Source organism: Centrocercus urophasianus, unplaced genomic scaffold, assembly GCF_019232065.1.
Source record: "Centrocercus urophasianus isolate 14NV4802_14NV808 unplaced genomic scaffold, USGS_Curo_1.0 seq_17, whole genome shotgun sequence".
NCBI lineage: Eukaryota > Metazoa > Chordata > Aves > Galliformes > Phasianidae > Centrocercus > Centrocercus urophasianus.
Genome location: NW_024884722.1, coordinates 34,286,154 through 34,313,347, shown reverse-complemented (window position 1 = coordinate 34,313,347; position 27,194 = coordinate 34,286,154). Strand labels below are relative to the sequence as shown.

Genomic DNA, 27,194 nt, shown 5'->3' with positions numbered 1-27,194 from the left:
TGCAATACCAAAACATGGCCCAAAAGGGAAGAAAAAGCTCCCAGAATCTACACTGGAATACCTGTTTATAAGCACAACTTTTACAATCATGTGAATCACATACTGCTCATTTGCCAAACGTAGTTAACCAGGCTCAAGAGCTGGGAAAAAAAAAAAAACAACTCTTCCAGAAGAGACATCAAAACCAAAACAAAGTTGCTTGTTACTGATAATGTTTACAGCAAAGCTAAACAAGGCACTCACAATTCCTGTTTAATAAACCCCCTGCTACCTCAAACATGCTAATGAACATAACTCCTTATCCTCAGACACCAACGTACAGAAATATTACACTCTTTACAGAAAGGTAAACTGAGGTACAGCATGCTTCACCACGTATTTGTTGCATTTTGAGCTGAGTGATTTCCACGTCATTTTATCTTCAGATAACCTTTAGGAGCAGCCTACACTGTTCATTCATCACACAGCTCACTCCTGTTCACTATCACTCACTCCTATCAAAACCTACAGGTTTTGATGGGAAATCTTAACACTATCTCCTTTCAAGTACGACATCACAACCATATTCTAAGCTGGAATACCAGCTCCATCTCATAAAAACAGCCAACTATTCACTTGCTCCTTCTAATGAATCAGCATCCAAATCCTGAAATTCCTTATACAATACTTTCACTCTCAAGTGCCTTCAAACATGAAACTCAACTTGTTAAAAGGCCCACACGCTGTGAAATGAATACCTAATGCAAACACTGCAGGAACACAGAGAGCTCTGTTCTTGAATAGGCTAAAACTGGCTCAGAGATGATTCCCCAGGGCTGCTCTTACCAACACGTACAAGGAAACAAGGAAGATGAGCAGAGAGACTTGCTGAAACTACCCTGCAAGGCACATCTTACCATAGTTGGGGAAGATTTCACAAAAAAAAAAAAAAGTGTAAGTTTTCATTAAGGATACATAACCATGCCAAAAAGGACCAATGCACAAGTACCGCTAAGTCAGCCTGCGCAGCACTGACAAGGTCATAACAAAGCTCTTGCAGCCACAAACATCATTTCTCTGAGATTCTCTCACACCCCACAAACACAAGAAATTAAACATCATGAAGAAGACTGAGGTGGCCAATGCCTAGCCTCTCTTCTAATTAAAAGGAGTATTCAGCCATAGATATGCTCTTCCAGTAGGGACATTCAGCTGTAAAAAGCACTTTAATGACTATGCATCTCAAAACATCACAGAAGTTGAGAGAACCTGAGGATCTGAACAGCTCATCTATTCAGACAAAACAAGCTAGAATAATCCTCTTATTTGGGCTGAAAATGCTGAATGAGAAAGTTCACTCATCAACCACCTATTTGATGCAACACAGAGCAGAATGCTATTTAAAAGGGTATTTAAAATAAACTGTCCAGGTCACCTTCAACAGGAGATGGAAAAAACAGACCATTTTAGTGTTGCGATTAATTGCTTCTGCTACTTAAGAAATCTTCTTCATTGAAAAGGACAGCACTGACCCAGTAATATTACAGCTAAACCAAACAACATATCACAATTGACAGAGAACATTTCTCAAAGGATTTGACTCTTCAGGAAAAGCCTAAAGATGCACACAGCAAAAAAAGAACAAAATAACTCACCTTCTTGTCTCTGGTCCTTACTTCCCCATAGAAATCTAGGGCTTCTTGAGCCTTTAAAAACTTGCCTCGATGCAACAAATATGCACATATCATTACACCAGTTCGTCCCTTTCCAGCTTTACAGTGGATTGCTGCAACATGATTGTCATCTTCACTTAGCCATTGGTCAAGATCTTCACAAAAAGGTTTGATAAGCTCTAACTGTGGTGGGTTATGGTCTTCAAAAGGGTACTGTGCAACTGCAATGAGAAGGAGTAACTTATCAAAATCTAAAAAGGAAATCACCAAAGCTCAACTAGACAGGTCAAATTCATGACAAGCATGAAAAAATTAACATTCTGAATGAAAAACAGTCTTGCATACAGATTTGTGTACACACATAGCTTTGATTCTGCTGCTATTCAGTAACATATTGCACACTAAATGCATCACATACATTTCTCTAGGAATACGTAACATCTTGCTGCATGAAGAGACTATTCTGTAGTGCTTCTGAGGTCAGTGCTACAAGACTCTGCACCTCACATTTTACTGGAATTTAAGAGTTCACCGGCACAAAAAATAACATCGTGAAAACCCATTAGATAACAATTAGACTACCTGCTGAGAGAAAACAACAGCCAAGCCCCACTCACTGATCAGATGAGGAATTCTGCAGCAAAGATTCAGAGCGTGGTTTAGTCTACATTGGGGACGAACACTCAGAATTTGCTCAAAGGGATTTAGAAAAAAAAAAAAAAAAAAAAAAAAAACGGAAAATTTCATAAAAAAAATTTATAAAAAAAAAAAAAAAAAAAAAAAGAATGGTAAATTCCATACTAAAAATGGTAATCAAAAAGATATCTCACACAAGGAACCTGCAATGTGTTTTAAGGTCAACCCATCAAATGCAGTTGTCAATTTTTTTTTTTTTTTTTTTTTTTTTTTTTTCTTCCCTGAATGCTTTCTTGAAATTCTTTCCATGCCTAGCTGGAAAAACTGTGTGAGTGTCTCTGGATATCAAAAAAAAAAAAAAAAAAAAAAAACCAAAAAAAAAAAAAAAGGAAATCTCAGAAGAGAACAAACATAAGCAACTGGGAAAAGGACCCAAAACCAAACCTCTGTATGACCTGCCAAATCAGATGATAGACAATGCCAGGCTGGCTGGCAGAATTACATGGAATTGTACTAGTTTGGCCACGAGGATTACACTTCACAAAGCATACTCCAATTCTTAATCAACAGACTTGGGTTCTTAAAAATACAAGCCTGGTTCATTCTCAGCTAGAAACACCATTTCCTTTTCTGGTGAGAAAAAAAAAAAAAAAAAAAAAAAAAAAAAAAAAGAATACATTCCATTTTTTGGCATGCATTTGTAATTGTTTTGTAAAGGCTACTCTTTTGCCACAGATCATGGCATAAGTTTGAAGCCTTTCAGAGAGACAGTTTAGTCTTGCGCAGTACAGACTGTCCACTTAATCTCTCCTAGGAGAGCAAAAGCCTGATAAAGTGAATAATCTGTTAAAAAAGCTTAATGAACACGAACATCTACTAATAAGTTCTTGCACACAGAAGATCTAAATAATCTGCAAATGATCTCTGCATGCAAAGTTACTCGGATGTTACTTTCTGCTGCAGATATAAGTGAATGATATTAAGAAATCCCTGAAAGAGGAAATCATTCAGGAGATACTACAGATCTTTGACTCTATCTTAACTACATCTAATAATGTTCCTCTAAAGAGAAGAGACAACATAACGCTAGAAGAGCTGCATGAAAAATCAAAAATAGTAACAGTTTGTTGAGAGACCTGAAATAACAGACAAACCTTGCAGGATTTTCTACAAAGGCTGAATGAAAAAGTGCTGAAATGGATGTACTGAAATGGTTTAGAAAGCAACCTTAGAAAACATCAAGTTGCCTTGATCTGTTTTGAGGAGGGTGCAGGCGCTCCATGGATGAGGGCTGCTAGTACTGGAAAGAGGAAAGCGTGGAGAACAGCTAACTCCTCTCTCCAAGCTCCCAGACATTGCACATAAGGAGGGAAAACAAAACCAAAAAACATGGCAAAGCCAAAGGCCACTTCCAGTGCTGGGGTACTTCAGAAACTACACGAACTCTAGACAGAAAGTTAGTGTCTGTGGACAAAGAGCTTTCAACATTTGTTTCTACATCTGATGCAAGAACATTCCAGCTGAAAATTACTACGGCGTCCCACATTCAGTACAGAAATGAGAATTTCCTTTTGAAATTACTTCACTCCCAAAGATTTTAAAATACAACCATACTTCTGCTGCTGCTAAAAGTAAGCCCCGAGTCACAAATTTGATCACTTACATTAAATAATTTGGCAAGGAAAGTAATAAAAAATATGAAGCTCCCTAAAACAGTGTTGTCTTATACAGAGGAACTGTAAGAAGCGGTGTCACAAACGTTGCCGGTCACAATTGACTGCAAAGGGATCTAAGCACCTCCACAGTAAAAGCATAAATTAATGCAAGCACATGTACCAGACATGATATTAGAAGCATGTGCTTTTCATTTACATCCTTTCTCCTCTTACCCAAAGAAGTGCTCAAGCAGATCATAAGATAACTTTTTTTTTCCCCTTTGTGTTTGCTTAGCAAGGTTTCAGAACATTGCTATTCAACATAATTAGAGCAAAGCAAGAGCAGTGATTACTTCAAAAATGAAGGTTTCAATCCTTCTGTATATTCAGACATTAAAGCAGCCAACTGGCCATGTAGTAAACAACCTGTTCACAACTAGAAGGATGTATAAATTCAATAATAAAGGACCTAGTATCAGCCAGTTGGAGTAAAACTCACTCACCCCCAGTTTCATATGCAGAAATACCCTTTTCCCTACCCAGCCATTCTGAAGCACAACGTAAAGAGGAATTACAAGTCTCACCACAGCACACAGAGATATTTCTCCACAGAAGGAACAAAGGTAAATCTGCATTTATTTATTACCTGGGGCATTAATACTGACAAGACAAGAACATTGGTTTCCATTTATTACAAAGGGCCTGATCAAAAGGAGTTCCTGAAAGCTTCCCCACAGGTTCTGCAAAGTGTCCAAGAGCCATCTTACCTCAAACAGGCATCTTGGAAATTTAATTTTGTTTTTATTAAAGAAACAGAAGGTATGTTTGAGATCTTCAAAAAGCTGTTGCATATGAACACTGAAAAATAGGTTGGTAGTGTTCTCCATTTTTACTGTACGTGATGCTTCAGCATAAAATAATAGTTCTCCTTAAGCTTCACAGCTAAATTTTACAGTAAGTCTGCTGACAGAATTGAATAGAAATCTCTATACAACTCATTCTGCAACAGTTTTTCAAACAGTAGATTTCTAATTGCCCCATTAGGTCTTGTTTTAGTTAGGAACACTGGTTTTTAAAAACATAAGGAATACACCAAGTTTCTCCAACGATTCAAATGCTATTTGACATGATTCTTTGCTCCCAAATCTCCTACACTACATTCTATAGTCCCATTTTTAGTACTGGTCTAAATGTATAGCAATGTTTTATATTACTATGCATTACTATCAACTCTACTTTACACCATCATCCAGAAAAAGTGAAATACAAAGAGAAGAACACACGCTAGACTGTGAATACATACCTCTGCAGTTAAATTTGGCGGTATCATAATGTCTTTCAGCACATCTAAAAAGAAAAATAAGACAGAAGTTCAAGACATTCTCTAAGGCACTCCTAGCATCTGCCACACCTCAGAGCATACAGATTAGCATATCAGAAAATCATGTAGACACATCATCATTATAATCTAAAACTATAGCTAGAGACTACATACAAAAAATAAATATTTTATTGCAGATATACAAGTCGGCCAATAAGGAATCAGTTATTTTAGTGCAAAGCAGTAACTTACCCTAAAGTAAATGTGGTCCATCAGTGATTTAGTCACTGTGACTCTCAACGGAGACATTCATGCAAGTAATGCAAGACATGCTTATTTTTAACGCAGTAGGTTTAGCTATTCCACCCACTCAACAGCTTTAAAACTCCCATATGAGCAAACAGAGGATGGCTATAACCTTCATCCAATTTTCTCTGAACTCAAAACACATGTCAAGAAACCTTCACAGCAACAAACAAGCTAGGGCTTATGGTAGTCACAAGGACATTCAGAAGACACTCAGCTAGAGCAACCTACATAAGGACTCTTCCACCAATTACAGAATCATGATACAACCACCAATAGTATCTGAAAGCACCACTGAATGGTAATACACATCAATTATACCAAATAGATTGCAGTACAGCTCTCCAACATGGTATTTTTTTCTTTGACTTGCACTAATATCTGCTTTACTATGCTGCATGAGATCCAGCCTAGCTAGCTGCCAGCAAAACAAATCACATGATCTCAGTTGTTCAGGATGACACGTCTGGGGATGAGCATCACCAATATAAAGGATAGAGAGGATCTAGCCAAAACAGAAATGAGCTAGAGCTGATACTAGGGGTAAGGGGAAAGAAAGTAAGAACAGCATGCCCTCTGCAATATTCCTTAGAGATTGCTTTCTGCAGGAAAAGCGTTGTGTCCCTATGCAAAGCAAGTGAAAATGAACTTCAGGAGGAAAGGCAAGAACAACTCTTTTACAAAACAACAGGACTCTAGCTTGAAACAGTGACTGGAAGTAATTTCAGTAAAAGAGAAAACACATCTAGGTCTTCCATTCTGATTATAACCTGTATTTTTCATAGGGTTCAAACATCCCCCGCAGCTTCAGGACCAGTATGACCTTATCTTTCCTTTGGTAAATACATTACGAGTGCAGCCTTTGAAGCTGTATAGAGCTTACTTGGTACTTTCAGACATGAAAATGCAGACTTCTAGGCTCTTGCTGTATGACTATTTCACCTAGCCTGAGTCTTACAGGCACTGAAACAAGCTTGGTCCACAAAATTCAGACAACCAGGGTTAGAGACATATCTGCTGGGATAGCACTAGCGAATTGCAGCATCACAGAATACCCAGAGTTGAAGGGGCCCACAAGGATCATTGAGACTCTCAGCTCTACCACAGCATCACCCAAATCCAAACCCTACGTCTGAGAGCAGCGCTCCAGCACTCCCTGAGCTCCAGCACTCAGGGTTGTGCCCACTGCCCTGCACAGCTCATTCCACCCCACCGCCCTCTGCCACAGAGCCTTTCCCTCACCCCCAGCTGCCCTCCCCTGACAGCTCCATGCTGTTCCTTCGGCCAGTCACCGTCACACAGAGCAGAGCTCAGCGCTGCCCCTGCGCTCCCTGTGAGGAGCTGCAGCTGCCACAAGGCCTCCCTTCGGCTCCTCTACTCTGGGCCAGACAGACCCAGGGACCCCAGATGCTCCTCACACCTCCTGCCCCCCAGATCCTTCCCCATCTCTGTAGCCCATCTCTGGATGCTCTCCAATAGTTTTATGTCCATCCATCCGATATTGTGAAGCCCAAACCTGCACCCAGTGCTCAAGGTGCAGCTGCACCAGCACAAGGCAAAGCAGGACAAGCCCCTCCCTCGCCCGCTTGGCACTGCTGGGCCCGATGCACTCCAGGGTATGGCTGTCAGGGCGCACTGCTGGCTCAGATCAACTTGCCTCAGCCAGAACCCCCAGATTCCTTTCCATGAGACCGCTCTTCAGCCTCTCATCCCCCAGCCCATACATTCAGCCAGGGTCATCATGCCCTAGGGACAGTGATTTCCCTTTTCTGCACTGCTGAACCTTCCTGGGTCTAGCCTTCGCTAGGCAAAAAGCCAGGTGGTTTCCACAGCTCTGATCACATTGCTGACACTTTCCCTGGGTCAGAAGTGACATGAAGCAGACTGAGTGGCAGGTGTGTCTCAAAGAACTATTATCTGTAGCCGAGCCTTCAAGAAGAAAGGTCAGACCCTGGATATAAGCCCAAGATACAGTCAGCATGCCTGGAGCAGCCATCAGCCATGCTGGGCAAAGGACTGGTACAAGTTAGTCAGTATTTGAACTCTGGAAGCAGAGCCTGCTAGGAAGCAAAGCAGTTAACACAAAGCATCTCATCTAACTGTGCTCTTCATTAATCTTCCTTTTAAAGAAGCACCCAGTTCAAAGGAATAGTATGAGATGAAACTTCAAAACACAAAAAGAATCCACATATGGACAAAAAAGCCTTCAAATTGCAAAGTTTGAAAGAGTAGCAAGTAGAATACATAAGGGATAAAAAAGAGTTTTGTTGATACCAAGGATAGAAACTGAGCACAGAACATAGCCATGTTGCTCTCTATGCCTTCATAGGAGAGCTGTACACAACACAGGAGAAATGTAGAGCTCCAGGCACGGCCCTATAAAACATACTTCCTTGTCCTCACACGAAACATATGCTACCCGTGTCTGAGATCCCACTGGCACGTGTTTTTGAGATGCTTCCATTGCTTAGCATTTTAAAAGCATCTGTTTTCTAACCATGATGAGACCTGTAATACAGTCAGACCTCCATCTCAAACCTGCTGACAGGGCTACAGATTACAGAAAAGACAGCAGCCTATGCCAGTGCCTAACTCCCTGTACATGGAGACATAGAAATAAGCACAAAAATGTACCCTTCAAGAGTCTGCTTCAATTAAAGACATACAATGGAGAAGGTGAAGAAGCAAAGAGAACAATTTGGCAGGATGCAAAGCATGAAAGCAAAAGTAAATGAATGTGTTAAGGTAAGGAATAATAAAAGAAAGAATAGCAGAAAGTTAAAAGCCTACATGAGAAAACACAAGGAACAAAATGAAACAAACTGCTCAAATATTCACTGGAAGTCAAAAGCTAGACTGTGAGCATAAGGAATAAATTACATCAGTTAAGCATCCATTCAGAATAGTTTTAAATAAAACTGTTCAATATATGCAGCATTATCAACTCCATGAAACAGCTACCACAAGAGATCTCAAACGTCATGAAATCACTGAGTAACTTCCACGTAACTTCCTTAAAATCCTACTTCCTTATTGGTAAAAAAAAAAAAAAAAAAAAAAGGGTATTATTTACAAAGGATAGGACAAATCTACAGAGATGCTGCTCTCTGAAATACCCGAAGGCTGTAATTTCTTCCCATTTCATGACGAAACATTCCAACAATTCACTTAATAGCATTTATTTAATGTGCACAGATTTTGTGTGCACACAGATAATCCGTCTCTGTAGCCACAGAAATTTTAAAAGGTGAGTTTTCCAAACAGCATTAAAAACTTCAATCTCCTCTTGCAAGCAAGAAATCGGTGTTTCCAGGACAAAGAGAATCCATACATTTGAAAAAGATTTTTTTTCCTCCGTGAAAATTTTGATCTCATGGGAAACATTTCTATTTTTGAAAGCTTCATTAGAGATTATTTTGAATTCAGCAGCAAGGGAAATTGATGGAAGCTGGCAGATTCTTGCAATTGAAAAGAATAAGTTTTTATACAAAAAACTTGAAGACAAAACCTTCTGACACACCTGAACAAGCTCTCTACATAGTTGAAAATATCAGCAATGTAAATATTAGAAGTATTTGTCTCACTGCTTAACTCCGAAGCATGCAGAGGATGGAGTTTTTTGTCCCCATTTTCCCTCTTTGAAGTAAAATGAGGTTGCCAGCACATAGCCAAATGGAAACAACTCAAGCACCATCCTTGCCCCTAGAAATCCTCGCCAAGAATTTTTTAATAAATTCCTACTCTCTGATCAAGCCTAGAAGTCAAACACAACCTATTGTTTTAACCTGTCCCCTCTTGAGCCAGTCTGAAGCATCAAGTTCAGCACTATGCGGTTCAGCAAACCTTGGTCCTCTAGGAGACCCCAGAAACTTACCTACAGAACTCCAGCCCTTAGAATCTGGAGAAAATTAAGTCACACCCAGGGTAGGGTGCTGTAGCAAAAGCACTGCAGGTACATTTTACACAACACAGATGTTCAACAAAGATCAGCAAAGAAAGATGCTCAGAAAGCTATCTCCCAATACAGCTGCACCAACTCACAGCAGAAGCCGTCAAGTATCCTGGAAGCATGGTCCTTTCCATCCGTGAATGTCACTAAGACATTTATTAAAAGGCTAACAAAAACTTTCTGGATAGTTATGACGGAGAAAATAATTTTGTCACTGAACTGCATGAATGGTGTCCAATTAATTTATTTTAATGCATATTCTAGTCAAAAATCTGTCCCACTCTACCCTGGACTTCACAGAGAACTTCAAACGACATTATTCCACATCTCAGGTTCCAGTATTGCTTCATTCCAACATCAAAAGTCAGAAATCATGCTTGATGCATGAATGATCCTCCAACTAATACAGAGACACATTTAAACACTTATTTTAATGATTTTCAGATAGCAGTGGAATGCATTGCCTGAGTCTACATACAACTACCCTGAGCTGTTAGGAATTTTTGTTGTTTTTTCTTTTTTAAATAAATATTTCTAAATAACCGTGATTAGTAGAAAAATTACAGATACTTAGAAAGATTTATTTAGAGAAAAGCAGCAGCAGCAGCTCTAAAAGTTCACAGAATCGATAAATCTAAATGCAGATTTTTGGGAAAAATATCTGGGTAAGAAAACCAGGACCTGTTCTTCAACATCCGCTGACATTACAAAATCACTTATACAAATAAAATTAGGCTAAATTAGCATATAAAATGACCAGGGAACAACAACAGCAGCAGCATTTGTTATGTAACAAGAACAGCTTTCAGAATAACTGACTTTCCTGAGGAAAATATTCTTCCCTCTAAAGCAATCATCGTGCTCCAATTGTGCAATAGTTGAATCAAAATAATGAGCAGGAACTGAGAGGAATACATACAGAACCTGGGTACCAGCACAGCTCAGTACCCCTCAGGAACACAACACAAACAAGACAGCATTCATCTGGCAGCTCCTTCACTCAGACATACATACATACACGAACGGAAAGCCTGCAGTGAATTACTTTTCACTTTTTAATCACACAGTACAAGCTCTAGATGGGCTGGGTGCCAAGTCATTTAAAAGTGTTCAAGTAATATGAATACACACCAGCATTTCATTTAACCTCACTCAGCTTCACTAAATGAAGTAACAGTGCTCTCAATCAGGCTTAATTGTTTTAAGAAATGTGCAAAACATCTCTAGCTCTGCTTCAGCAAAGCAGCAAGACACTCTCACTTCCAAGCTATTTTTAGAATTCATCATTTTGGAAAACAAATCTTTATGAACATACTTACAGATTGTATATCTTGTAATGGTTTTTATGCTTTGAATCCAAAAACCTTAAATAGGGAAAAAGAAAAAGGCATGCATTAATATACAGCACGGTAATGGTGATCTCAGCTCACAGCATCAACAGGATACCAGCAGCATGCGCAGCGATGTGCTCCCAGTCCAGTTGGCCTTGCACTGCCTCCAAGGCAGGCAGGCATCATGCTGCAGCCCTCTCCCCTCCAAATAATCCATCAGCCTGAGTAAGGCTACTTGTGCAACCAAGGGGCCTAGATCTGACCTGCAACCCAACGATTACTGTACACACCCATCTATGGTGATTCCCATCTACAAATCAATACATTATGTAGGTGAAGGGCTGATTCTTATTAAAGCAGAATGTATAGTGCCCAGTAACATTATGGATGCAGAGTGCACTTGGTGCTTTCCGCTTATTCTTATTAAAGCAGAATGTATAGTGCCCAGTAACATTATGGATGCAGAGTGGACTTGGTGCTTTCCGCTTTTTACGCTTTGCACTCATTTTATTTTTGTGCTAAGTTTGCACTGAAAACTTCCCCTTCAAGTCTCAGAGAATCAAACTGCAAACATGATTCATCAAAATTGCCATGATTATATATGATGTGTCACCCAGTAATGTTCAAGAAGAAATAACATACAAATGTTTACACTTAACATCGTCAACAGTGTGTATCTGCACATCAGCCAGAAGGAATTTAATTAGCCATGACAGAACATGCTGTTCAAATTGAAAGAAACGGTAACTGCTAAAATCCTGGAAAGCTCAAGCAAAAATGAGCTCTGCTTATCACTTGTAATATTCCAGAAGAGCCTAGAATTCTGTGGTTAAACTGATGCGTTTAAGTAAGAACAGATGTGTGAGTGCTCTTTGGTGCTCTCAGTGAGTGCTCTCACTGAATATGGGACTCCAATTTCACCTACAGAAATCCTTCACAGTGCCCATGCTGGCAGACTTTGGGAGATTAAGGAAGATGCTGGACACAGCAATTTATTCCAGGAGATGTTCCCGCAGGTCTGAAGCAGCTGGAGGGAGAGGAGAGCTGGCTCCACTTCTGCCAATAACATCTGCAGGACTAAAGGTAAGCTTCCACACACGTGTTTTCGTAAGGACAAAATTCCATCCAACATGGAAGCCCCAGAAGACAGCCAGCAGCCCAGTCACGCTCCTCATATAGTATCACTGTCAAATTGGTCAGGATGCTAGCTATTCAGAAAAAGCCCACCAGCACATCCCTTGTGGCTCAAAGCCCATTTCTACAGAGCTCAGGCAGTGAATTTTGACATACAAAGCTCTTGAAAGAAATATTCCAAGTATAATGCTACTTCAGCATCCAGTTCCCTACAGACATTTCATTTGCATCACTCCATACCTTAATTTGGCTCATCACACTTGGAGATTACCGTTAGTCCTTTGGAGCAACAGTGTTTATGGATAACTTAACAAATATCAGTAAATCCCTTATTTGTTTGTTCTGTGATCAGCATTAATACAAACCTTCCTATTAGGAAATGTTGACTTCATGCATCTCAACAAATCAAGCAGAGACACAGGATTTTAAGGAAATAAATTACAGAGATGCTCCCAAATTGCTAAGATCTCATACAGTTGTATCCAGCAGTTCAGAACGTGTAACTTTCGTGTTAAAAACAAAACTTTCACAAAACATGCTATCAGTGTCACCAGCAGTAACGAATTTTGCCTCTTTTTTCTTCTTCAGAAGTTAAAACACAGCCTTTACCTAGAGCCATTTGTTACTTACTGCTATCAAAATTAATTTATCAAGAACTTCATTATCAAGTAGAGAAAGGCTATATGCAAACACTCTGAAATGCCATCAGCTATCTGAGGAAACTCTCAATTCCACATGGATGCACATCTTTCTAAAAGCAAAGAATCTCATTTTACTGCAACACAATTTGCCAAGTCCATTTTTTCACATGACAAAGCAGATGTGGGCTCAGCACAGAACAGCAGCCTGGAGAACACTATTCTCAGTGTTTCCAACTAAATACTAATAAAATACTAATAAAAGCAATGTCTATTAGATAAAAGAACTGCCATTTTTACCAGTCAGGTAGTACATCCTTTCCTAAGCAGAACATAAGTGCCCTTTTCTGCACCCATTTAAGATGAGAATAACTTAAAGAAGAAGAACAAAGCCTTACCTTACTACATCATCAATATTGTTCCGGTATACTCCTTCAAGCCTCTCCGCAGGAAAACCCATAGCAATTATGTTTGGATAAATATCTGAATATCTGAGTTACGGAAACACTTACAAAATATGTAAAACATGCATAACAATATTAAATGGAGATTGTGAAATATTTCTTTACTCCTGCACCAGCTGGAGAAACAGCCCAGAGCAACTTCCATATTCAAAGAATTCAACATCGTACATACAGTAATAGGGGGTTCCTTCAGGAAAAAAAACGTAAGAAAAGATCAAGGGAAGAAGAATCAGTACAGAATTTTTTCCATAAACAATATAACATCCAATATGACAGAAGTCTGCTTATAATTCACAGATAACTTAACAAATTTGTACAACTGAATAGGTGATGTTAACATCGAGTACAAAAGCCAAACCATGTTACCCGCGCCACCATGCCTCATCTCACTGAATCTGCATGTACGCCACACAGTGGTCTCTCTCCACAGTTTGAGTGGTGTATCAAATTCATCACGAAATTATTTTACAGTCTTGGATGACTAAATTGCAAAATGCTCCAAGTCAGTGCCATGGTAAAGTCCCCAGTGATCCCCAAATCCACCTATCATGCAACACAAAAAAAGCACATTTCAGTCATGCAAACATTGCAATGGAACATTTCTAATATCTATTATCATTTCTAATTTCTTATTCTGAACTACCAAATCAATACAACCTGAGATAAAGATCTCCAGAAAAGAAGAAAACCACACTGCTAAGAGAAAAAAAAGAGAGAGAAGTAAACTTGCATCCAGAGCAGATGTGTAAAGAATTCACAATAGTTTGCCAAAAAATGACCAGCATTTAGTATCCTGGTGTGTAATGACAGATGCTGTCGTTTTTTAAACACAACACAAGAAAACACTCCTTAGTTTTAAACATCAGAAAAGTTAATGCAGTGAAGAAGTTTCACCGAAAAGCAAAACAGAAATGAAACCAGCAGCTCAAAAGCAGCCCGTACCCTGCCACATTAACATACTCCTTCTCAGACTAATTTTAGAAGGAATAAGAACAATATGTTTGCAGTTGGCCCCACTTTAAACAACGGAGCTGGAACAGGTGACTTCCAGAGATGCCCTTCAACTTAAATTATTCTAAAACTACAAGAATGACTGTCCTTGTTAAAACACCAACAATACAACAAAACTGCCAAGAGCAGGCAGCAGGATGAAGGCACTGCAGCCACTTCCAAGATATTCATATTCCAGTTAGCTGCACACAACAAAAAACCTGAAATATGCTGCAAGCTATCTCACCCTGCCCGGACAGAGATCCCACAAGTCTGAGTACTTGGCAGTAAAGCAGCATGGACTGAGTTCTGCAGTTAGCTCAACAGCTGGCCAGCTGGAGAGCAAATTTTTATAACAGTACACAGAAGTTATGTATTCTCCGAAAAAGAAAAAAAGAATCTAGCATTTACTGTGTGGTATCCAAATATAATTAAGCATCAGTCTGCCTAGACTGCTCTAAATGAGTTACGCAGACAACAATAAAAAAAAAAAAAAAAAAAAAAAACTTCTGAGGGATCCAAACAAGTATCTGTAGCTACCTCCTCAAACACTGACACATAAAAGGGATTCATGCCTCGTTTCTAATTCACTCTGCACTTCCCCAAACCTCAAAAAAAGCTTATCTTGGAGAAATTAAATTGCTCAGCATTCAGATCCCGTAATTTCTGATACTATCATATCACATCAATCTTTAACTTTGAACTTTGCTCTGAATGGATTTTACTCTGGAAGCAAACCACACCTCTTAGCTCAAGTAGCAAAAGCACGATACAACTCGCAACGCATTTACTATTTTATCAGTTATTACTTGCTGTAAGATTAAGAAAGCAGTTATAAGCCATGTGCACCTGCTCCATGCCTATCACACATCAGTGCATCACCTGACATCCAGCTATCACATCCCATTGCTTCCTCCTTGCTCCTGACTTGCAGAACACAGAGCACACATCTATCTGCTGCAGCTCTACCATTTTTGCTCAAAGCACCTCCATCTATACACTGCTCTGAGCAGAAGGGCCCTATAAATTACTGTAACAAAATAACCCAGAATATTAGTCTGGTTTTCACAGCAGTTCTGCATGGAAGACAAACCCTTATGCTTGCAATGGGGTTAAAATCGATTCATTTTGACACGCCATGTGAAAACCATTTGAAGTTCTGCATAAAAAAAACCAACCTGTTTCAACTACAATATCACCCATGACACAGACGTTAGGGCTAGCCAGAATTACTGTATAACTTGCTCAAATCTCTATTTACAACCACAAGATTTACCATGCGGCTTCTTCATGTATTCAATTCAGTAGCTGCTCTTCTTGCTGTCTCTGGGACACTAAAGTAGGAGACACATTCCAGTATTCCCAGATGGTACAAGATGGAAAGGAGGCAGAGAGCAGAACATCTTAGCAGCATTTCTACTTCACAGGCACACAGGTGTCCAAACACCAAAAGCCTTGAGCATGCACGCAGACGGAAATAAAAGGTTCTAAATTAACTGGGCAGTCACACACTTTTGGATATTGCAATCCCTCTTGGCCCTGGACTCTCAGGTGGCTTCTCAAGAGTGCTACACATGCAGCATGTGCACAGCTCATTTGCACTTCTTTTCTAAATCACAGCAAACCCACAAGAATTGAGGACACACAAGCTTAATCACGTATCAGAACTACAGGTGAAAATTTAATCCCAGAGCTAGTATCGCTAAAGATGTTCCAGAAAATGCAAGCAAACGGAAAAAGGGGAGGAAGGGGGAAAAAAGTGCCAATCAGTTTACTGACACCAATTCAATAAAAGTGTGGGTGCTGTAAGGTTTTGGAACAGGACAAGACAAACAGAAACACTAGTGAAAAACAAATATCCAACAGTGAGCTCAGCAGGGGTTCTGATTTTAGGCAAGCATGACTGTCTTTGAACAGGCACACAAGCCTTTCTTCCACCTAAATATAAGCATCCTGAAGTACCTTCCTTATTATCTCCACACATCAGGCTAGAATGCAATTCCCACACCACTGCTGACTCACTGCTGTCTACGAGGTATCAGGCTGTGCAGAACACCGGGTGCAGCAAGCCAGCATTGCGACTGCACAGCATTCATTGAGCCACAGGATTCTTCTGCACCAAACAAAAGGAAGTGACAACTCTAGCAAGTGTATTATTCATATTGCTGGGGAAGAGCATTTGGTGGGGTCTACACAGGCTTCTGACAAGCACGCTGAAGAAGAGCACTGCTCTGAACACCTCCTGTCGGTTCCAACGGCCAAAAACCATCCTCTGAAAGGAAAGGCTGAAGAAGGAACAGTAGTGCTTTTACTGCCTCTGCTCATGATCCAAGTCCTAAAAAACTGCTATGTTAACTGAGTTGTTCTACCCTTTCCTGATAAATCCACACTGAGAAGGTGATTATCCCTACTGCACCAGTACCAGCATGCTATTTTCCTGATACTGGGCTCCTCCCCAGACACAGCTATGGATTTACCATCCCAAAGCATGCAGAGCTGAAATAATTATGATACCGCACAGAACATCATCTTCAAGGAATCGCTTCCATCATCACCACACTGCAAGGCAAAGGGACACTGCTTTCCATACATGAGTAAATTAACAGATTTCTGAAGACGAAATTAAAAGATTCTAGCAACATGACTTTTCTCATGGAAGCTTGGAAGCCAGGCTTCCATTCAAAGCAAGAATTCCAAGCCATGAAATTAAAAAATGATAGCAATCATTTTAGAAAGCTGGATAATCTAGCAAGTACAAGAAGTTCATCATCAATTCCAGCTTCACTTTAAAGAGACAAATGGAAATGGTTAAAACCTCAGCCAGTTACTGAGGCAGTTTTACAATGCTTCCAGTTTGCATGCAGAAGCAAAGTCAACCTAAACATGAACTACCAGAAAACATAAAAGTGGGCTTAATGGAAAAGAAAAAAAAAAAAAAAAAAAAAAAAGAAAATCTGCTGCCTTTTGCCACAGCAACTCTTTCCTAAGGAACTCATTTCTGAAAATGGTCTCAGTACCTTTTAAAGAACTTCTTTCTTTCTCAACTTGGGAATCATATAAGTTGATATTTCACAGTTAAAAGATAATAAAACAACAACCAAGACAGACTGAATGCCCTGACACGACACAGAACAGCAAAACACTGGAACGTTGCCCCCTACTCAAGTTTATACTTCTTACTAATCACAAAACTTAGCTTTACCCAAGACAAAAAATTGAAGTACCCAGCAGTTTGCTAAATGCCCAACACCATCAAGCAACGCCATTTCAGTGTAAGACAAACCAGAGGAAAAATTTCATATACTACTTCAAAAACATTTTTGCTCTAATGTAAAAAGCTGTTTAAAGCCTGAAATAATTCCCAAGTGCTAAAGATGACAGTCCCCCAGGTGCCATGAGAAAACCTCTGTGTCATTATGCAAATCAGTAGTTATACTCGTTTTCAAAAATAGTTGTCCAGGTATCCACATTTTGCAGAGATCAAATTAAAGAATGTGCAGTACACACTTAAATCTTAACTTTTATGTATATGCATAGGCAAATGACTCACGTTGGTCTATTAATTTAAAAACGTGATTTTTCTCACAAATTGAGTCTTTTTCCTAATCGTGGAAGCAGGCCAAAAAAAAAAAGCAGCACAATGAAATATTTTCCAGTTCTTAAATAGACACAAAAAGTAGCAAAAACACACAGCCACAGCCCCTCCTGCAACAATCAATCTTCTCCATTAACATCCAGAACTTTATCAATGAGCATTTCTGAGCAATGTATGAAGTTCTGTTCCAAACAAAGTAAGCATTTAATCCCCTGTCCTTGCCCTACTCTAGGAGAAAACCAGAAAGCTAACGACCTAATCTTCCTATTTTGTAAGCATGCTCGAGCATGCAGTGCAGAATTTACATACGGCTTTACTTTCTAAACCAACACTGACAGGCTTTAAATCAAAGCCCAAATAAAAGACAACTTTAAAACTATTAGCCCTATGAAACCAAAAGTTGCAGGAGGATCTACTAGTCATTAGGCTGAAGATTCCTGAAAGCTGGGAATAATGCGCAGTGTTCAAGCCAAACTTTGGAGCTAAAAACTGCCAAGTTCCATTTGATAACACTAGAAGAGCAGAGGAACAACATTACTCTGAAGTCTCCCAAAAGTGCTTTGTTGTGTCCATTTTTCTGCAATTTTCAGGAACTCAGCCTTTAGCAGCCACACAACATAGTCTAGCAGCACATCTGTCTTCACCAGCTCTGCAACATCAGTGCTCTAACCTCAACTCTTAACTCCAGCTTAAACACATCCATGTAGCAACAGAGAAATTAAATTAAAGGAACTGAACTGCTCTGTAGCTGTTCAGCAGCTTGACAGCCCGAAGCTACAGAGGGAGTATTACAAGAAGTGTCCACATTCCATCCTCAAACAGATTTAAGTGTCCTGACAAATGGCCAAACTCTTTATTAGCAAGAGTTTCTTGACAGCATCCCTACAAATGAAGAAAAAAAAGACACAGGAAAATATGCCCAGCCAAATTGAGAAGAGTTTCCCAGCATACATGCTGTTTAGCCTGTATACATGCATACTCTCATTGTAAATAGGCTGCCAGCTCTAAACACAAAATAAGTTTACTGTTTTTCTCCAAAGCTGGGTAATCAGGAAGTAGAGAGGAAATGAACAGGAAGAATGTTCTTGAGAGCAAAGGAGGATTCCTTGTAGCCAGTCAGCTGCACTTGCCAATTCTACCATCTGTGCCTTAAAGAACAAGAAGAGACCAACTCAGATGTTGCAGAGAGAAACATTTTATGATTTCGGAGAAAGGCATTTAACCCATTAATGCTCAATATTTCAATGACAACCCTTTGTTCCTCTTCAGGCTGGACATTAGGAAGTATTACTTTTCAGAAAGGGTGGTCAGACAGTGGAATGGACTGCCCAAGGAGGTGGTGGAGTCCCGACCCTGGGGGTGTTCAAGGAAAGGCTGGATGTTGTGTTGAGGGACATGGTTTAGTGGGAGCTATTGGTAATAGGCGAACGGTTGGACTGGATGATTTTTTAGGTCTTTTCCAACCTTGGTGATTCTATGATTCTAAACTTCAAGCTTGTAATTCAAACGTAGTGCCCTACAGAAGAAATAACAGAACTGTGGCTCCCTCATTCCCGGATTCCAACAGTGGGAAGGAGTAAATCATAAAAAGCTTTGAAGATGCTACCACCAGTTGCACCACCACCTCTACCCATCATGAGGTTTTCTGGACCCACACATGGCCATGATGCTACATTTCCAGAACCATTCTCAGAGCAAGAACCTTCTCACAGGCTGAGTTGCACGAAACCCAACCTGGAGCTCTCAACCCCAATGGGCATTTGCTGAACAGCTAAGAGGAACAAGATGACTGAAGAAGTACTGAATTTACAGAATAACCAGGCACTTTTTTTTTTTTTTTTCCCAAAACAGTCTCAACCTCATAAACCTCACAACACAAATACCAAACAAACAAACAAACAAAAAAAGCAATAGTAAGAGAAGCATGACAAAGGATGTTTACTTTGCAGAACTTGTTCTGACAAGAAGCAAAAAGAATTCCTCCTCAACTCCCATTTCAACACGGCCTGGGATTGCAGACCAAGTAAGCCATGCAGATGGTGGCAGAGGACAACGCCTGCTGCATGACTTTCTCCGCAAAGGAAACCTGTAACAGAAGCTTGGCTTTCACACTGCACTTTAAGATTTACCTGGTTTTACCTACGTATCAAATTCAACACAACCTCCACCAAGGCAGAACATGGCATGTCCCCAGCAATGCTCTCAGAACATGGCCATGCTTTGCCCAATGTCCTCTGGAGAAGCACCACTACATGCTTAAGCATATCCTAGCCCCAAACACCCACAGAAAAATACAAGAATTTTATTCAGAGGAACGCAGCAAAGAGAGTCACTACTTTGATATTTACTGACAGGAAGTGAAAAATGGCTCAGACTCAACTTCTTGCAAGGCTGAAAGGACATCCAAAACTTCCAGAGACAAGGGAATTCAAAACAGAATTCGAGCTGGAGGACAAATATGTCGCACTAAAATGCTTTACAAAACCTAAGCTGCGAAAATTAGGATTTAGCCTAACTTCAGGGGGTGGCTACAAGAGAATATGAAGACAAGGCTTCGGGCCAGCCTAATAAATAATTTCTCAGTCATTCAGCTGCAAGTAGATACTACTGAATTCTAACAGGATGCAGTGTTTGCCTCCTCCTCATGTTAGTAAAAAAAATGGGTGTTATTTCTCTCACCAAAAAAAACCCAAAAAAACAGAAGAGAAAAAAGGCAACCACTTCAATTCTAGTCCAATATGTACCCAGCAAAAGCAAGGAATTAAGCACAGGCCTCTAAAAAAGAAATTAACTGTGTGATTAAAAGCTATTATACCACATACCCACAAAGGCAGAATTAAGTTTATGAAGACATCTCTTAAGCACTTCACTGCAAAGAACTGGATATGGAGCAGTTTTTATGCACCGCTGCATGTTGGGGCTGCAGAGCTGGGGCTTCATCTTTACAGAGAACAATGCCAACTTTCGCTGCAGTCATCATCCCAAACACAGAGCAGGCAAGTTTCGTTTTTTAGCTGCACAATCAATTACCCCCTGAAATCACAGAACAACTACTTCAGCTACAGCTGAAAAATCATTAAGATAACTCATATTTATGCAGTACGATCCAGGGCCTAACTGCACAATTATTACACTTGTGCTCTACAAAACTCCTTTTTCATTGCTTCACAGGCAAGATGACAAGGCAGAAGACTACTGGAGAGAGGAGGATGCTAGCCTGAAATGGGAGCTGGAACAAGGCTTTGTTTACATCTGGACTAAGACCTATTTAAAAACCAAGAGCAAACTGAACCCAAAGCACAGTCAACTGCCCAGAAAGCATCCTGATTTCACAAGAGAACATGCTCTGCTGGGCCATGTATGCACATCCCCAAATTTTAAGACAAATTCCCTTCTTACAACCCAGAAAGCATCATCCCAGCAGCTCACAGGGATGCACCAACTTGCACAGCTAATGCCCAAAACCATGTCAGAAGTGCCAAATCACAGGAACCCACAACTCTTCTAGGACTTACAAGGTAACACCAGGCACACACAGCTCCATCCCACATCCCATTTACTCCCTTGAAAAAGCCATCTGACATCAAATAAAACCCAATACTCATATCAAATGGACACAAATCACGTATAGCTCTGAGATCCAGATTGCTAGCTGGGTGCTCAAATAAGAAAGGAGGAGGGCTTTAAAATGCTGTTACTTATGACTAACAACAGCAAGTTGGGCCTCCTAGTTAAGGGGTCTGAAGACTCAACTGTCTATTTTATTCTCTCCCTTTTCTTTGGGTTTTGAACACAACTGCTGTCCCATAAAATGTATTTAACCAAGAAAATGATTTAACAGAGCATTCTAGGCCATGGTACCATAGACATAATTTGACAGCTTATGCAGCATTCACATGGCAACAACAAATTCACTAAAAATACTTTTTCCTTTAAGAAACTACAAGAAGCTGCTCAAATCCACAATTGGCAGAAGCAACTTGGTAGACAGACTTAATACATAAAATATCAATTTCACAGTCGCTAAATTCTTTAGTCTAGCTTCTGCATAGCCATCTTTTTTTTTTTTTTTTTTTTTTTAGCATGGGGATTTTTCACATAATTTGTTAATAAAACATAATTTCAGTAAGGTTATTACATAAAACATAATTTCAGTAAGGTTATTACAAGTTAAACCAACTGCTTCTACTGCAACAACAGAAGATCTAGGCGTCCACGTAATCCAGCAAAGAGTTAAACAGAAAATACAATCACTTCTCTTTTGGAAGAAAATTAGGAAATTCTATACTCCTCTTCACAGTGCTTTAATGCAACATTTAGCACATACTGGCTTTCTGCACAGCACTCACTGCATTTCTCAGTCTTTTGGTAGTTCAAGAAAAAAAAAAAAAAGACTGAGATGTAATAACTGTAGCACTGGACAGCACAGGAAAAACTCTTTTTTGTCCCAAAGAAATGTGTTCACTGTCAGTCTAGCAGTCACCAAGAGCCAATGCTTCCACATGTATCAGACTATGGCAATCGCAGCCCTGCACAAGCGCCACTCTGGGGACTGTATCCCTTCCCTAAATATACTGTAAGTACCTCAAGAAGTCAGTGGAAATCGGTGTAATATCTTGAGGACAGAAGAGTCTTCCTGGCTAGCACAAGTCCTCCAAAGACTCATTTTCAGAATTCAACAACCTTCTTCACGAGTGAAGTCTAACCTAGTGCTGATGAGGGCCCAAACCATTACCTGAAGAGCTGAACAGGGGATCTTCAGAAGCACAATGCCAACCAACCCACCCTTGCCCAAAGCTCTGACATAATTACTTCCCCAGAGCCCAAAGTGACAGCATCTCATCATCAGTGGGTGGCGGATTATGAAAACTCACCTGGATTTCTACTTAAAAAAATAAAAAAATAAAAAAATCAGTGCTCAAATCAGATTCATTTCCAGTAGAGTTTGCACTTTGTTCAGCATGACCCAAACAAGGTTTTAAGGGAAACCTTCAGTTGTTCTGAAAATTACACACACTTCACGAAGCTTGCAAACAGATTTCAGTGGTACTGTTCGCTCTTTTTTCCTCCTTTATCAAATTTTCTTTTTTAGTGACCCTTAATGTGTTCTCATTATCCATACTCATTTCTTTCCCCCAACTTGAAAAGCACAGTCATCACCTCAACAGCAGAGCTACGTGAAACAGAGAATTAGTTTGCAGCTCTTGTTGATTTAAAAACGTGCACAAGCAGTTATTTTTTAACTTCATATTTAGCTTGTGCAAACAGTCTCCAGCAAAGCTGCACCATGTTAAAGTTTCTGATGATGCAAGACCAAGTAGTACATTGGGAAGCCTGCACAACATTTAAGAAGCACAATGAGATGAACTTTAAATTTGCTGAGCACCTTAAATTCCTGTCCTGGGCAATCGCAGCAGAAAAGCTGGGCAGAGGCTTCTCTGCAGTGATGCAGCGAGGGATGCACAACCCAGCACTTGCTGAAATGGGGTTTTTTGTGCGTAGGCTTCAGCTGTCAAACAATGCTATCAACAAAGATGCAGATACTACAGCAAGCTGTTACAGTTTTTTCTTAGGTTGTGGGGAAAACTATAGGATCACCTGGGAAACAAATCTAACCTCAGAAGAGAAAATGGATGGAAAGACTTGCACCTACTGACACCTTGCTTTCTCAGTCTGGACCACTCAAAAATCCTTCGTAACAGAAAGACTGATTCTCCCAGTATCAAACATACCCTTCCCACAAGCAGCTAACAACTGGATCAAGTTCTGAGAAGCCTCCAGCTAGTCCCATTTTACTATTCGCTGTTCAGGCAGACTTTTTAGATGAATTGAAAGCAAAACTGACACTAATCTCCTTGTTTAAAACCCTAACCTATCCAGGCTCCATAAGCAAAATGAGTCTGTCAAGCTCTTAACACTATTAAGTAACGCAGTTTACTCCTGAACAAAGAAATACTTTTCCTCCAGTAAAAGCTTTGCCACTCGCTTTCTTCCAAGCCCTCACCAAATCTTACTACAAAAACAACTGGTTACAAAGCACCTAACCAACTTCAGTTTTAAACAGAAAGCCAATATTTTAAAGGAGTGGCATTTCCAACTGCAGTTCTATTTTTAAACTCAGCATGCACCTCATGCCAACTCACTTCTTTTCCGGGAGGTTGAGCCATTTTGACTCAAGTCACATAATCTAAAATTTCATTAAAAATGCAAAAAGCCTTTGGACTGCTGGTAGCATAAAGCAGCTTCCACTCTCAATCTTAGCACTCTGCCTTTCATCACAAGACAAAATGCAATACTTGGAAATTAACAGCATCCAACATCTAATCTTTACTAAATATTACTGCAGTTCATACAACTATGTGGGTCATGAAATGCACACGCCTCAGTTAATCACTGCTCTATGCTAAGGCTGCATGCTCATGCATAGCAGAAGGCCTATAAATCTGAAGCAAGTTCACCAAATTCCATAACAGATACAAGTAACTGATTTTTCACTTGGGTCTCGTGTAGTTAAGCCTCCTGTCAAACTCGGTTACACACACACACATAAGATAAAAGCAAGCACTGCAATGTAGAAGACTTGCATGCAAGAGTTCTCCACCGCTGCTTGCTGTAAAATGGTCAACAACTGAGCTGCATCACTACAGAAATCCTAAGATTATAGTACTTCAGAAAATATAATTGCCCTTGCATCATTAAGAAATGCAGCCATCTTAGAAGAAAGCTATTAATCCAACCTTTCCTTCTCACTCATTTGCAACAAAAGGTATTTGGCATTACAGAAATGGAGTAGAAACCCAAATTAATCAGAACTGAAATATGAAAAAAAAAAAAAAATTTCCTCTTCTAATTTCAGAAATACTTTTTCCAAAGCAGTGCCTAAAAAGGCTGTTCAGGGAAAAGAAAGTTTGCTCAGATGAAAAGCTGTGTCAGTATGTTCTTAAAACACATTTCATGACCAGCAACGTAGGACTATTTTCATCTGGTATAAACAAAGCTACTGATTTTGAGAAGTCGTCATTTCCCTTTCCTTAAATCCTGTATTGCCAGTACAGAAACAACTCCTAACTGAACTGCCTGCACCCAAGTACCAAGTCCCAAGTACAGCGGATGGACATCTGTGCTCATTTCACAAGGATGTAATGCAGCCCGTAAGAAGAAACACCAGTGATGTTCCAGCCCAGCTCCTCAAAAGGTATGTAAACAGTCCAGCAACAAAATGCCTGTTTTGGCACTTGGGTATTCCCTGCAGCCCCTTGGAAAATCAGCTGTGTCTGAAATATAAAGACTGCAGGCCTTTGTCCACCTGGGATGCCGAGATGTGATGAGAAAAGCAAAAAAGAGACATTCAGCTAAGTGGACACCTCACCTGGTTTCCAGTCCATGCCCTAGTTGGCTCACTGGAGGATTTCACATTGCATCTCCCTTGGCCCACACTGCAGCACCTAGCTGTTGCATGTTTTGGAACTTCCACTGAACTGCTCATTTGCAGAAAGGGTTCACACCTCAGTTCCCCTCATCCAGAGATCAGTGCCCAAATCACAGGACTACACAGCCCCTCTCAGTCCTTTAGGCTAGGGGAAAAACTCCCTCAAGATGACTGTTAGCCACGGGATGCTCCTACAGACATGGGAAGGCTGGGAAGCACAGCCAAATGCAGGTGGTCCCTTGTTTCAGCCTCAACATTTTTAGCTCTGCCACACAGTGAGAAGTGCCTTTGAGATGCCAGTCCTCCTATCACACACCACATACCTTTCCAATACCTCACTGAGGTTTCAGGTTTTCTTCAATACCAACTCCCAGCCCAGTCCTCTGCCTCAGCACAGAAGTAATAAGCAGGTTGCTTTCCAAGTATGACAACCAACAATTTCATCAAAACTCTGCAAAAAGAACATCTCCAAGAAGCCTGCACAGCGATAAAATAGTCAACTTTCACCTCTGCAGTGTCAGCCTTCAAGTAAAGCCATTATACTGCACATGCAGCAGTCTTTATTCATTAATTGTCCATTAAGTGTGAAGCTAAGAAAAAGGGGGACTGAATATAAGCTCATTTCAAGGACACCTTCATAACTGTTTAAAAAAATAAACATTTTTTTCCATGAACTCTGTTACAGAATTGCAGCCAGCTGCAGCTTTCAAATACGCTAATTTAAGTCTAGTCTTCAGTGGCCTAGCTGTAATCAATAATAATAAATTGGAAAAAAAAAAACAATAAACTCAAATCAGCATACCCTAAGCAACCTTGAGAAAGAAAATCCAGATTTAAAATTCACTCGTTCTCTCACTTAGAGCAGACTACTCGTTGAAAAGATGTGTTTGGGTCAAAAAGCCCCACCTCCCAGCAGCACATTTGGACAGTGGTACCTTAAACACCAAACCTGCAAGGACAAAGCCAAGAGATCACCACCACTTTGCCACCACTTACTTGCTTCCCAAAAGTTCCCATCCAACGCATTACTCCCAGAATCACAAACCTCGCTGAGACCGCCCTTAAGCGAGCACCAAACACTGCTGTGTCAGCCCAGCAGCAGGCCAACAAAACCCCCAGCCAAACATCGCAAACACCAGTCTAACACTGGGCTTCATCAACGCCACAGATAGACTGTGGAAATCACACAGCAAAGAGGGATTTGGGCTCCTTAGCTGAAAGCTCAGTGTCCCCTGCTGAAGTCAAGCACCTTTCAGGCCATCACCACTTCAGGCCCAGCGCCCAAGTAACATCACGAGCTCCGTACTGCTCCCACCCAGAACAAGGCTGCCTCTGGATCATCTGCTACAACGCGAGCTCTCAACACCGAAATTTTCGCCCTGACCCCGTAGGAAAGCAGCGAGTTCTCTTTCTATGCAAATAAGGCTGGAACCGAGGCATCAGGACGAGACCGGAATCACAGCAACACAGAACGCGCCCGGCCGGCAGGGCGCACAGGCATCACCGAGCCAAGTCCTGCCTGCATGCAGGGCGGCTCAGCCCCAGCTCGCGCGCCGCATCTCCCAGGACGGCTGAAACGTTCGAGCCCGGTTTGCACTTACCTCAAAGCCCTCCCACCGCAGCACGGATCAGACCAGCCCCACGGGCATTCGGCACGCAACCCCCGGGCCGCCACAGGCGCAGCCCGGCAGCCGGGCTCGCCACGCTCCGACTCGTTATCCAGAACCGCGTTATCCAGAACCGCGCACCGACCTTCGGCACATCCTAAGCACCACGCTCCCCCCGGCACGCCGCGCTCCCGTTCGCCTCACGCCGCGCCACCACCGATCTTCACACGGGAAAAACCGCGGTGCCCCTCCGTGCCGGGCCCGCTCCGTTAGCCGCCCGGCGGCGGTTAGGTAACGCGCCGCGGGTCTGATGTAATCGCCGGGCGCGCAGCGCTGCGCCGGGCTTGGCGGCGCAGGGAGGATACAGGTCAGGTCCAGGTCGAAGCCATCCTCTTGGTAGCGCCTTTTGTTCCTGCTGACGATCTCTTTGATGATGGCGGTCATGTCTGGCAGGCGAGGGCCGCTCCGGGGCGGGCCGCGGGGCCGG

The 27,194-nt window shown here is 41.0% G+C and overlaps 1 protein-coding gene across 5 annotated transcripts in view; it reads right to left on the bottom strand.

Moving 5' to 3' along the window:
* Positions 1-27,194, bottom strand: part of PTEN (phosphatase and tensin homolog) — a 98,600-nt gene extending 71,406 nt beyond the window's left edge. For all 5 annotated transcript variants that reach the window (XM_042818446.1, XM_042818447.1, XM_042818448.1 and 2 more), the window contains exons 1-5: positions 27,073-27,194; positions 13,021-13,105; positions 10,839-10,883; positions 5,247-5,290; positions 1,635-1,873 (exon numbers count right to left, since the gene is read on the bottom strand). In XM_042818446.1, coding sequence (XP_042674380.1) covers positions 1,635-1,873; positions 5,247-5,290; positions 10,839-10,883; positions 13,021-13,105; positions 27,073-27,151 — 492 coding nt within the window. In that variant the 5' untranslated portion in view covers positions 27,152-27,194. The remainder of the gene's footprint in view (positions 1-1,634; positions 1,874-5,246; positions 5,291-10,838; positions 10,884-13,020; positions 13,106-27,072) is intronic.